The following is a 14353-nucleotide window of genomic DNA, read 5'->3' as shown; positions in this document are numbered from 1 at the left end:
ATTATTATTATATATTCATTTTAGATGTTTACATTTGGAAAAGCTGTGCTTCCTGCATAAACCTGCCCCTGTTGGTTTGGCAGTAGCTTGCTTGCCCTACACAGTTACCTTGTTTAATTTCTTAATTCAAGTTATATATATATATTGTTCTATTTGTGATTTTGAAGTTATATATAATATGTGAAGTGAAGTTTACTGTTAAGTGCACCGATGTCAGACTCATTTTGAATAAACTGTTGTTAAATTATTAAATGCCCTGCCTCCATTACATAGTTGTCACATCATTGTAAGTGTTTGATCACCACATTTGAGTTATCATTGCAAAAAATGTGTTTATGTATATATATTCTGTTTATGTAGGCTATATACTGTATTCTATATACAGTACCAGTCAAAAGTTTGGACACACGAATGGGAAGTGTGTCCAAACTTTTGACTATACTGTACTATAATATAGCCTACACATAAAGAATATCGGCCGATATATCGGTATCGGTCTTTTTTACACCCTAATATCGGTATCGGCATCGGCCCCCAAAAAACCCATATCGGTCGGGCTCTAAAGAGGACCCCTGTAGGCCCCATTTCTTCTGCTGTGATTCATCCATGTGCACTAAGTGTCTAATTGGTCTTGAAAAACATCCATTTGCCTAGTTGCTGTTTATATTCTGCTCACTCTTTTTTGTTTGTTTACCACGAGGATTGCCCAGACTCTGTGTAATTAGCTAATTTTGCATGATTGTAGGCTCATTTGGGTGACACCTGCTAAAATGATTGCTTATGGATTGTTAATAATAATGGTAATTTCTTTTGTTGGGGGGACATTTTCTGTCACAGCAATGGTTTAAGCAACAGTCATATGAACGACTAAAAAAATAAAGTATTCAAAATAAATAAATTGCATCTTTATTTTAATAATTTATATTGTAATTCATATCTGTTTTAATAACTGCAGTATGCATAGTGTGTACAAAAGTTATGATATATTCATTTTTATTCTGCAAGGATGCCTTAAATTGATGAAAAGTGACAGAAAAAAATGTGTTAAAAAAGATAAACATAAATACATTTTACAGTACATTCAAATATATATTAAAATTTATTTTTAATTAATTATTTTTAAATTGTAAAAATATTTTACAGTAATTTTGTAATGAAAAAATCTAAAATATTAATGTATAAATTAAATGTTTAAAATAATTAATTGTTATTGTACAATTTGCTAAAATGATACAAAAAGATTAAACATATTTAGTATAAAACATTTTAAAAGTATACAGTTTTACAACGCTAGCATAAAAATGTTTCCAAATGTTGCCTACTTTAATAAATAAATAATGTTTATTTCCTATTACATCTAATGGACAAATCATGAATTTTCAAATTCATGATTCAAAATTTTTTTTTTTAGTTTACTTGTTCATTATTTTAATTTTGAGCTTTTTGGTCCTGCATGCAGTCAGAGCCCTAGCTTGTGTTTCTTTTAATCTCTGAGAGTCCACACCGTTATCCTAACAGCCTGCGGGCTCCACTGTTCACCCTCATTTTTAGGAGACATGCCTCCTCCCTACCCATAATCCCATTTCTCCTGTGGTAAAGACGGTCGGTTGGGCGCATAATAGCATGTCTTTGCTGTCCGGTTTCTCGGGGTCAGTGCAGTCCCAGTGAAACAGGAGATTAAGTTCACTGATTAGGATGGACATTAGATCAGCAGTGCGGTGGATGCACAGATACAGCCGAATGCGGCCCATGTTGTGCGTGGGGTGGGGAAGGATCTTTTGGCAAGTCTGCCTGTCTTCGAGCTTGGCACCGGCAGCAGGACGGTGGCAGCACACTGTGTGTAGACAGACTGGAGTGTTTACTAGTACAGTTGTATCAAAACTTGTGTGTGTGTGTGTGTGTGGATGGCGGGTGTGAGAGCGCACAGGATAGAGCTCGGCACACACACCGTCTGGCCTGGCAAGGGCAAATGCAGTCTTCTGATGGAGACTGAGTGCCCTTGAGATTGGAGCCGCCAGCCCCAAAAAACCCATATCGGTCGGGCTCTAAAGAGGACCCCTGTAGGCCCCATTTCTTCTGCTGTGATTCATCCATGTGCACTAAGTGTCTAATTGGTCTTGAAAAACATCCATTTGCCTAGTTGCTGTTTATATTCTGCTCACTCTTTTTTGTTTGTTTACCACGAGGATTGCCCAGACTCTGTGTAATTAGCTAATTTTGCATGATTGTAGGCTCATTTGGGTGACACCTGCTAAAATGATTGCTTATGGATTGTTAATAATAATGGTAATTTCTTTTGTTGGGGGGACATTTTCTGTCACAGCAATGGTTTAAGCAACAGTCATATGAACGACTAAAAAAATAAAGTATTCAAAATAAATAAATTGCATCTTTATTTTAATAATTTATATTGTAATTCATATCTGTTTTAATAACTGCAGTATGCATAGTGTGTACAAAAGTTATGATATATTCATTTTTATTCTGCAAGGATGCCTTAAATTGATGAAAAGTGACAGAAAAAAATGTGTTAAAAAAGATAAACATAAATACATTTTACAGTACATTCAAATATATATTAAAATTTATTTTTAATTAATTATTTTTAAATTGTAAAAATATTTTACAGTAATTTTGTAATGAAAAAATCTAAAATATTAATGTATAAATTAAATGTTTAAAATAATTAATTGTTATTGTACAATTTGCTAAAATGATACAAAAAGATTAAACATATTTAGTATAAAACATTTTAAAAGTATACAGTTTTACAACGCTAGCATAAAAATGTTTCCAAATGTTGCCTACTTTAATAAATAAATAATGTTTATTTCCTATTACATCTAATGGACAAATCATGAATTTTCAAATTCATGATTCAAAATTTTTTTTTTTAGTTTACTTGTTCATTATTTTAATTTTGAGCTTTTTGGTCCTGCATGCAGTCAGAGCCCTAGCTTGTGTTTCTTTTAATCTCTGAGAGTCCACACCGTTATCCTAACAGCCTGCGGGCTCCACTGTTCACCCTCATTTTTAGGAGACATGCCTCCTCCCTACCCATAATCCCATTTCTCCTGTGGTAAAGACGGTCGGTTGGGCGCATAATAGCATGTCTTTGCTGTCCGGTTTCTCGGGGTCAGTGCAGTCCCAGTGAAACAGGAGATTAAGTTCACTGATTAGGATGGACATTAGATCAGCAGTGCGGTGGATGCACAGATACAGCCGAATGCGGCCCATGTTGTGCGTGGGGTGGGGAAGGATCTTTTGGCAGGTCAGCCTGTCCTCGAGCTTGGCACCGGCAGCAGAACGGTGGCAGCACACTGTGTGCAGTCAGACAGGAGTGTTTACCAGTACAGTTGTATCAAAACTGGTGTGTGTGTGGATGGCGGGTGTGAGAGCGCACAGGATGGAGCTCGGCACACACACCGTCTGGCCTGGCAAGGGCAAATGCAGTCTTCTGATGGAGACTGAGTGCCCTTGAGATTGGAGCCGCCAGCAGGGAAGATTGATTTGTTGCTCTCTGCTGCTTCCACTGTGCCTTCATACATAATAGTGACTTCGAGTGTCCCCTCCATTTCTGCCACCACAGACAGCGAAGTCCTTACATCTCAAGTATTCCGCATCTGTCAAGATTTCTTGAGCCCCTCAGACTTCACGCTTGTTTATTCATCAGTATCAAGCCATTAAACAGAATTTTCTAAGGGCGATTGGCCACTAAATTGAAATCTGGTTATGGTGATACCTGTCTGTGAGGTATGTCTGCACTGCTCTGCTGTCTGGCTTCTGCGTTCCCATATTTGTGCCCTCTCTGTAATGGCCTTTAATTGACTTGAACTGTGAACTGATCTGCGGAGCCTTTTATTTTCTTTTTTTTTTTTGCTGTCGGCAGTAAAGTTTCAGGTTGCACGTCGTCCACTCGATGCTCATTCATCTGCCATTTTCATTGGCACATTTGGTCCAGCCCAGATAAACAGGATTAGGGATTTAGGATTACACTTCCCCGACCTTCTCCAGATTGTGCTGTGTCTAGGCCCTTTGGGCATCTAATGCTGTTTGTCAGTTCAGTGTTTGAAGCCCTGAGGAGTTTACCAACCATTTGTCCCAGTGGCGTGTTTACCCTTTGAACCAAGCAATCTGCTCAATGGAGAAACTTGTTTTTATGTAGCTCTTGTTTGCTCTCATCCTATCAGCCTCTTTATCTTTTGCTCTGTTTCTCTGACTGTCCATTTCTCTCTCCATCAGTCTTATCCAGTTTCATTCAATATCTGACAAAGCACTAATAGAAACTTTTAACACTTGTAAGGGGACATACACATTTGAAGCATTAGTGGCATTATATTCATTTGTAGCATTACATTTATATATGAATTTATATTATAATAATTTATAATTTAATCTCCAACCCAAAACTGAAGATGTGGGGAGACAATTGGCTATAATCTTAATTTTTCAAAGGCAAAGGGATGCAAACAAAAGCCTCCAAAGTTCAAAGACCATGTTTAGTGAGAAATATCTAAATCTTTCTGAAAGGGAGAGCCAGCAATTCCCACTGCCAGTGTGTTCAAAGCACATTCTTGCTTTCAGATTTATAGTCAATAAATAGCTAATAATAACGAATATGGGATGCCACACTAGCAGAAGAGGACATATTTCCGTCTTTATGGGCTATTGGCTTGATTTGAACCCATCTGACATGAAAGCTGTGTGCGTAATCCCCTCAGGTCTCAAAAACAGTGTGATCTAGGCCTAAATATTGATATCATAACATGCAATATTCCCACAGAAGAAATTTATTTTGTTAATGGTAGTTTTAAAGGGGCCATATAATTGACTTTCCTAGTTCTTTTGAAATCTGAGTTTGATGTAATACATAGGCATACTTCCATCTAAAAAAGCGCTGTTCTGAAATATCAATATGACATCACAACTCAGAGCCCAATTACTCTGGCTGTCTGCACTACTGTACCTTTAAGACTTGTATATGTAAATGAGGTCTGTTGTGATTGGCTAATCTTCATTTCACTTGATGTGTCATGAATCAGTCATTTTAAGTACTGCAAATCGATTAAGGCATCACAACATTATAATGTACAGCATAAAAATGCATATGGTGCTGATATATTGAGAATATTTGATATATCAATATAATTTGATATATGAACATTGGCATTCTCAATACATCAGTACCATATGCTTTTTTATACAGTACATTATAATGTTGTGATGCCTTAATCGATTTGCAGTATTTAAAATGACTGATTCATGACACATCAAGTGAAATGAAGATTAGCCAATCACAACAGGCCTCATTTACATATACAAGTCTTAAAGGTACAGTAGTGCAGACAGCCAGAGTAATTGGGTTCTAGGTTGAACACATACGCCAAATTAAACAATTTAACTGTTTTGGTTGCAAGAAACCTTATGAAATAATAAGTGAACGTATTATGTAAAAACTAAAATTAAAAAGATATTTAATAATTTGTGATTCATTCATTAGGTGTCAATTGAAAATGACACCTATTATTATTATTATTGTTATTATTGGTGGCAAAATTAGGAAATACTTATTTCTGAGAAAAAATTACATGCATTTATACATTTAATGTAAAAATAAACCTTAAAATGTATTTAAAATATTTAAAATTTACTTTACTTAAAATTTACTTAATGTATAAATCAAAACGTTATTTGTGTATTTGTTTAATTGTTATTTCATGGAATTTCAAAATAAATATAATTATATTACATTGATATTTTATTAAATGTTTTTATTAAAACAGATTATTTTATTGCTATAACAGATAATACAAATTATGTTGTGCTGGGCAATGATTAATCGCTAAAAAAATTCAGAATTGTGGGGTAAAAAGTCACAATTACCATTTTATATCATCATTCCATGGCAAAAAATAAGTTTCCATAACTGTAACAGAGAAGAAGAAAAAACTTTTGAATTGCACTTTATTTTTCAACAACTACCCACTTTTTACAGACGCAATCATCCTGAAGTCAACAACATTTTGAATGTTGCTCATCTACTGAGGCTGAGTTCATTCCCAGTGACCTGCAGCTGGTGATTTGTCTCTCTAACAAATTAGACTATTTAGCTTTTTCCTTGGGCATTTTTTTTTCTCTATTTTCTTTCTGTGCTCTATAAAGACATATCATGAATTAACAGAACGGCACATATTTCTTTTCGGCATCAGCTGAGCGTGATGACAAGTACAACATGTTTTATTCATTCTTTTTATGAAATACCCAGATATTTCACTGACAGGCAAATTCAGGCTTGGATTGCTCTTATTGTGGGTTTAGGCCGAGTTTGTAACAGAACAGAGGTGGTCAGAGCCAGCATTAGTCTCAGTCTGACTACTTCCATTCATGAGCAGGAACGGACCCCACAGCAGCCACCGTCATCATCATGTGCTACAAACAATGTCCGTCATTGTGAACGTTAAATTGCATTGTACCAATTTGGGAGGGGTTCTTTTGATTTTTAGGTCTGCCTGCGGTTAAAGCTCTAGAAACTAGTCCTGTGAGTCGAGCTGCCCAGGGCGATCGGCCAGCTATTGTCCTGCTGTCCTGGCACGCAGATGCACACCACTTGCTCCAGGAAGTGTCCTGTGTCTCTGAGTGGCAGTGAATGCGGCCCTGGTGTTCGAAGCTGTTCGAGCATGTCGTCCTTTTTATCGTCCCATTCTTCCAGCAGCAGATCTGTACCATCGCTTTGCTTTGACATAAAACAAGAAAGAGGAGACAGTGCAGATAAACATTTGATGGTTCCATATCTTTTTCCCGTCAGCAGATCCCTCAAAATCACCTGTGTATATTGATATCCCCTGCTTTTTCCACTCCAGACCTACAACTTTTTTTATTTGGTGCCGATCAATTCCGGATATCATGTAGACGTCGCTATTCTGATTTGTTTTCCAGTCTCCTGGTTTTATTGCACTCATAACTGGAAGCACATAAATCTTAAACATTGCAACACTTCGGCAGCAATCGGTGGCATTATAATGTGTCTAAACTAACTTTATCGTACATTTTGTATCTGTGTTTTGAAATATAGCAGTTGTCAAGCATTGTCTGGGCTCACAATCCAACCAACACTCCACAGGATTTGAAAGAGCCAGAGCTGACAGTACAGTGTGAGCTTTTGGGAATGAAGGTATGCTGTGCCCTTGAGATAGGGAGTGTTATGGAAGCTATCCTGCCATCAGAAAATGGCTTTTGTGACTCCCAGGCAGGGTGCATTTTTCACACGTCTGTTGGGCTTTGAGACTGGAAAAAAAAAAAAAAAGGAAGGAAAGATCTGGGACAGAAGAAACTTGCTGGCGTGGGTGAGATGGCGACGGGTTTCTAAATGTCAAGGTCCTTATTTTTCCACGTCTTGACACTTTCGTTTCAGCACCTTTTTTCATCCCTTGTTCTTGTTTTAACCTATCAGCATTTTGTTTATTTCTTTATTTTTGTTTTGCTATAGTCACAAAATATGTTAACGCCAGTTGTCTCCATTTTTAGACAGAAAAAAAGACAATATAGCCTACCTGTGACTGCACATCACATGTTCATTTAACATCTACAACATGACCTTTAGTCTAATTAAAGGGAAAGTTCATTCAAAAATCAATACTGTCATCATTTACTCAACCTCGTGTCTTTTAAACCTGTATGACATTCTGTGAAATATAAAATAATTTTTTAGAAAATATTTTTTAAAAGTGTTTGTTTTTGTCCTTACAATGAAATTGAATAGAGTTTGTTGGACCCTAATGTTCTTCAAAGATTGCATAAACTTTTGGAATGACATGAGTCTGAGTAAATGATGACAGAATTTCATTTTTTGGTGAACTGTTCCTTTTAATATTCTAGTAATATCAATTGCAATTAATTATTTAATAATATTATAAGAATACTTACTATTTATACTGGTATTTATTAATTTAGTTTCATTTTATCACCTCATAAAACTCCCCTATTCTCACCTGCTACAAAGCCATTTCATATCCTTAGAATTTTGTTCTGGGTGTGGGCTCTCTTGCCTCATGTCATCTGAGTCATGCTGTTCAGAGTATGCAGTGCACAATGGGCTGCTTCAGCCGTCTTTAGTCCGGACTTCTGCATATTAAAGAACCAGGCTCTGAATAGGAAAGCTCTTTGACTGTAATCCGACCTCTGACGACACACTGATGGCTGTTCACGTTCCTCTGCCAGACACAATGAGAGGCCAGTGACAGGTATTGTGGCCTGAGAGTAATCCTGGTGTAAAGGAAAGGAGATGTGGAGCTACTGGGTGCAAAAACATTATTCTTGAGTGTCCCTTGTGGAATGCAGCCTAGATTTGCCTTTTTTCTTTATAAAACCCAATGCCTCCCCACCCTACAGCTGAAACACTTCATGTACTTCTCTTAACAGCACCGGCACCTAAAATTCCTGATGGGGATTTTGGATTACACAAGCAGACAGGAGAGTCAACAGCTGTGTTTCAGGATTGTGAATATGACTGGATTTTTATATGTACTCCCAGCAGCCTTTTGAAATGATAAAATGGCCTTCTCTAAGGCTCTATTATTTCTCTGTCAAGACTTTTTTACCCTTCATCATCTTGTTGAAGGCATGCTCTTGTGTCTTTCCCTTTTTTGCGGTATTCATGCATTTTTATCCCCGAACCCCTGCAAGGCTTTGATTCTTTGTTCTAGTCTCCCTTTTCACATAACCCATACATGAAGTGAGTCTGTGATGCCTTTGAAAATTGACCTGTATTGCTTCTCTGACACGTTGTGTCTTGTTGCTTCGCTTCAGCCTTTCCTCAGACGCCCATTGTGTGCTTCTCCCTCTAGTTAAACAACATGTAGGCCACTGGTGACATGCATGTATGTATAAACTCTGCATCTTTTGAGAAGATGTCTTTGAAAGTGAACAAAACCTAAAACCACAGTGCCCTTGAGCATAGTAGATGTCTGTAAATGTCAGTCGTATTGTTTGTTTAGGTGTCTACTTAATGTGAATGGCTTTAAATTGACTTTCATGTTTACTGCCTTTTAAAATGTTCTATTGTCCTTTTGTCTATAATGGGTTTTTCTGTAGTTCAGGATGTCTTTGAAAGTTGCATAAGGAATATTTGTCAAGTTTAGATAACATCTGAAGTTATACTTTCATGATCCCTCTTGCAAGATCCTTTCACACTTGCCATTCGTTTCGTGACTGTCATCACCTTTAGCCTTCAATACAACTTCCTGCAATCGCCATTAGTTCTGTCCTCATTCTGCAGAGGTCTTTACTTGGTTAGCGCTAATCTGAATCCTACTCGACTCAATCACCTGTGCCACACTTTGCGCTAAACCCTTCATTTAAGATGAAAAGATTAAATGACTTTTGCCCTTTGAAGTGCATGAAGGATAGTGAGGATCACTTTTTAAAGCCCTTACTAATCAATACAAGCCGCCTCCATTATCCCGTAATCCTGGCATTGCCTTTGTAAATGCCTCTCTAGACGCTCTTGGTATTCAGTGAAAAGAAACCCAGGTAATGGCTTTAAATTGACTTTCATGTTTACTGCCTTTTAAAATGTTCTATTGTCCTTTTGTCTATAATGGGTTTTTCTGTAGTTCAGGATGTCTTTGAAAGTTGCATAAGGAATATTTGTCAAGTTTAGATAACATCTGAAGTTATACTTTCATGATCCCTCTTGCAAGATCCTTTCACACTTGCCATTCGTTTCGTGACTGTCATCACCTTTAGCCTTCAATACAACTTCCTGCAATCGCCATTAGTTCTGTCCTCATTCTGCAGAGGTCTTTACTTGGTTAGCGCTAATCTGAATCCTACTCGACTCAATCACCTGTGCCACACTTTGCGCTAAACCCTTCATTTAAGATGAAAAGATTAAATGACTTTTGCCCTTTGAAGTGCATGAAGGATAGTGAGGATCACTTTTTAAAGCCCTTACTAATCAATACAAGCCGCCTCCATTATCCCGTAATCCTGGCATTGCCTCTGTAAATGCCTCTCTAGACGCTCTTGGTATTCAGTGAAAAGAAACCCAGGTTGTAGGGCTCCCACGGCATCATGTGGGTTTGGCTTTTGCAGCCAAAATTCAGAGAGGGGTAATACAAGAGTTTTTCGTCTGGTCTAGTCAGAATTAATTGCCTTTGAATACATAGTTGCACCTTAGTGTTCGGTCCACAAGTAACAGAATTTATAGCTAAAATGGTGCGGAGTAGATATTTTTGCATTGATTGCATTGATTTTGTTTGCTTTATTTGCATTTGTACTTTTGTTAAATTCATGCCTTTTCTTTTTAGGTGAACTCAAGGAGGCTAGAATGCTCTGGGTATGATCTGTCTAGAGCATCCAGTGCCAAAGAACAAGAAGCCACCTTCAACAAGTCCAAAAACCAGAATCTTTTCTGCACGGGATCAGGAGATAAGGGCTCAGAGAGGGTAGAGAAGGGGCAAAGAGGTGTTGGGCAGGGGGCCGCTGGTGCATGTGGGGGCAGTGCACATCCCTTCCTGGAGAGTGGAAGCCCACCTCGCCCATGCCGTCCCCTGCCCAACCCAGTCTCACCACCCTTTGCAATGGTGACATGAGCGCATACCTTACGGAGAAGCCCAATTTCAACCCATCTATTTTGTCTCTTTGGAAAAAACATACAATAGACTTGTAAATAGAGGACTGTGTCTATCCTGATTGGTGTGGTTGTAAGGTGATGATGCTGATGTGTGGACGTGTGAGACGGCTCTTCCGTCAGCTCACGCTGCAGACCAGCCTGCTGCTGCTCTTCATTTTCTGCATGGTCAGTGTCCTCATCTCAGCCTATTTCTTGTATGGCGTTAAACGGGAGCTCGAACCCGCAGGAGTTGGAGGTGTGGTGGTCCCAGAAGAAGGTACTGCTGATTGGGAAGATCCCCGGGCGACTCCTTCCCCTCCGTCAGCAAGGGTGCTGCCAGCCAGAACCGCCAAGCCAGCAGACATGTCTCGAACCGACCCTGTGGTTCTGGTGTTCGTGGAGAGCTTGTATTCCCAGTTGGGCCAGGACATCGTGGCCATCTTGGAATCTGGGCGATTTCGATACCAGACCGAGATCGCACCTGGGAAGGGCGATATGCCCACACTCACAGACAAGAACCGGGGTCGATTTACACTTGTCATCTACGAGAACATTCTTAAGTATGTCAACCTGGATGCCTGGAATAGAGAGTTGCTGGACAAGTACTGTGTGGAGTATGGCGTTGGCATCATCGGCTTTTTCAAGGTGAGCCATTTGTGACCTTTCACAGCAAATAGTGTTACTAATGGGTGTTAATGTCTCTCTTAATTCCAGTGGGTCAATCACCTTGCTCTAAACGATTTTACAACTGACATTTCACAGTCTGATTCAGATGTTAGCTTGCAGAAATATTGCCAACAGAGGGAGGTTGGGGCATTATGCTAAATATTGCAGTAATAGCACATTACTGAACAAGAATGTCCTTGTTGATTGGCTCTTGTTCTATGGGGGAGCTGCTCTTCAAAATCAGTCCGATGAAATAATCGACACTAGAGTCTGCACATTTGACTATTACTCATTGCTGCCTGTCATTGCCAGCTTGTAAACCTCCTCTCCCAGTTCTAATGTATTGTTTGCCTATGGCAGGCCCGCTTTTATTACCCTCACGAGCTTGAGTGCGGCACACTAATTGTTAGTGGAGGTTAACCCAGTTGATGAGACTGTTAGAGTCTCGCTTGCCTGCAGCAGAAGGGCGAGGACATCAACACGTCTTAAAAGGAACCGCATGAAATTTGCGCTTGTTAATTTTTATTGACTCAGGCTGCTCCGATTCTCCTCAAAGCTGTTTTACCCCAGGCTCTTCTGTTTACACACTAACAGGAGCAGTTCAATCCCTGATTGGCTGGAAATGCTGTTTTCTTGTCCAGGCAGTTAACATCCTTGCCTTGCTGGATTTCATTGATTGAGAGCCTTAAGCGTGTCTGATAACAGACCCTGAAGGTACATGGTTCAGCGGACCAAACCTTTTTGTCCTCTTGAGTGAAGAAGCACTACCTCCAGTTCATTCCAGTAATGGAACATGCATAATTACCTTCACATCAAGCCTTGACTTGCACCTGTCAATGCCAAATGCATTTATCTCCCAAGAGTTGCACAAAGAAGCATCACAGTGGACACCAGCAGTTCTTTTAGTTATGCTTGCATGCATCAACAGGTTCAAGCTCTTGTTTGCCCTCATATTAGTCTTCTAACCTAATCCATGGACTCCATAGAGTCAATGTATAATTGGAATAAACCCTTATGTTTTCCTAACCAGCACTTGAGTTGGTATAATCTCTAGGGGCCATATTAATTCTCCGGCCTCCAACTAAACTCACTAGCTCTGTTTTAAAACATAGTGAGTTGCCTACCAATACTACCTAGCATTTTAAGGCATAATAAGTTGCCTGACGTGAAGGCTGCTACTTTCTTTTTGGTAAACGAAGGTAAGCCACCTTCTCTTAACTAATTTATAGCTGCTTCACATGTATCATTTGTGAAAACGCAAACTACATCTCAGTTTCATGATGGGCAAGTCAAGAGATTTTGATTTTAAGTATGCTCATTTCATTTAGTGGCAAAGATTATTGATAAACGTAATTGATTGTTTACCCAATATTTGTTTGCTGTATTTTACTTTATTTACTTTGTTAGAGAAGTGTATTGTTAGCTTAGCAACATGCTAACATCAAACTCCTGAAATTAATTTCTCCTTAGAGTTACTACCTGTGCTGAGTCACTTATGAAATTTTGAAGTGCCTCCCTTAGAAAGCAGTTGCCTATGTAGGCAGTAGCCAACAAGCTGGGCTACAATTCTTTAACAGCTTTTTTGGGCTTGGACTAATTATCTAACATGGTTCATGAATTGTTAAGTGTCAAAGTAAGTTAAATGCTGATAAGCTTCGAAGGAGCCTTTGGCTTGCAAGTGTTGCTGGAACAATGGAGACCGGAAGATGGGATTAGGGAGAGAGGGAGAGGCTCAGGGAAGATATTGATTAAGGCCACTGGTATGTGAAAATCTCCCATCCGTATTCTCCAAGTGCTGAGTGACATCACCACCCACTCTTGAAGTTTCAGCTTGTTTCAGTGTGTTGCCGTGAAAAGAAACAGATGAAAATGTGCATGATTCATCTGGCATTGCCTGTGGACAATGCATCTCTCCAGAGGGTCCCATTGCTACCTCTGGTGGCAGAATAATGGCTGTGTTAAGAGATGAGCAGGGTGTGAAGGCCTCTCTCCAAATTGTAAGGCTCATTGTGTTTGTTCCACTCAGTGTGCAGTTTATCACCAATTGATCCAGCTTCACTGGGTCAGCTGGGCCGAGAGAAGAGTGGACTGCATGCAGATGAGTATGGATAGTGTTTAAACACTCATAGTACCACAAGGCACAAGGCATCTAACTCAGGAGAGCACTAGTTATCTTCAGCTTAAAGAGTAAAGGAAGCAATAAATTGCTGCTGTATTAAAGGGGCCATATAAAAAATGTCCTTCACGGTGCTTCCAGACCATTTATGAAATATGCTATTTCCGATTTCTAACTACAAAAAGGTTGCATTCCTGAAACTTGTGCTGAATTTAATTCAACTCAAAGTCTAAGCTGGTAAAATAGGTTATTCAAAAATGATATCACAGCCATGAGTACAGTAGGTATGGACAATGGTAGGGTGACCAGATTTCTCATGGTTCAATACGGGGGGTGGGTTGATATATGACCACGATATGAGAAATTTTATTTGATGATATCTAATGGCGCTTTTCCACTGCATGGTACGTTCACACAGGGCCATGTAGTTTTGGATTTTGTTTTCCCTTAATAATAAAAACTTTCATTTAAAACATGCATGTTGTGTTCACTTGTGTTATCTTTTACTAATATTTAAATTTGTTTGATGATCTGAAACATTAAAGTGACAAACATGCAAAAAAATAAGAAATCAGGAAGGGGGCCAACACTTTTTCACACGACTGTATATATATATATATGAATGTAATATACTGACACACATCCGGTTTTCACCCACCTGTTTACGTTCACTTAAGCCATAACCGACTGTATTTACGTGAGATACTCCATACGATGGACATTTTGACAGCTGTGTGTGTATTTGACAATAAGGCGCAAGGAGAACTGATCACAGAATGGGGGATATGGGCAGAAAAAATTATCATGATACAATTTCTCATATCAATCTATATTGATAATTATCATGATACATTTTAAATGTATTATTTCAGCCCTCTACGAACACCTTGGCAATTGAATCGCCATTGGCTAGTAAATTTTTGAGTTTACTCGCCAGACTGATAAATATATATATATAT

At 38.8% G+C, this 14353-nt stretch overlaps 1 protein-coding gene across 3 annotated transcripts in view; it reads left to right on the top strand.

The window, feature by feature from the left end:
• The window catches only part of LOC107721405 (bifunctional heparan sulfate N-deacetylase/N-sulfotransferase 1-like), a 118702-nt gene that overhangs the window by 77465 nt on the left and 26884 nt on the right, over positions 1-14353 (top strand). For all 3 annotated transcript variants that reach the window (XM_016529401.1, XM_016529405.1, XM_016529402.1), the window contains one exon: positions 10308-11257. In XM_016529401.1, coding sequence (XP_016384887.1) covers positions 10712-11257 — 546 coding nt within the window. In that variant the 5' untranslated portion in view covers positions 10308-10711. The remainder of the gene's footprint in view (positions 1-10307; positions 11258-14353) is intronic.

Source organism: Sinocyclocheilus rhinocerous, unplaced genomic scaffold (genome assembly GCF_001515625.1).
Source record: "Sinocyclocheilus rhinocerous isolate Xijiao unplaced genomic scaffold, SAMN03320098_v1.1 scaffold33, whole genome shotgun sequence".
Taxonomy (NCBI): Eukaryota; Metazoa; Chordata; class Actinopteri; order Cypriniformes; family Cyprinidae; genus Sinocyclocheilus; species Sinocyclocheilus rhinocerous.
Note: the sequence above shows the minus strand (reverse complement) of the source record. Positions and strands in the feature narration are given on the sequence as shown.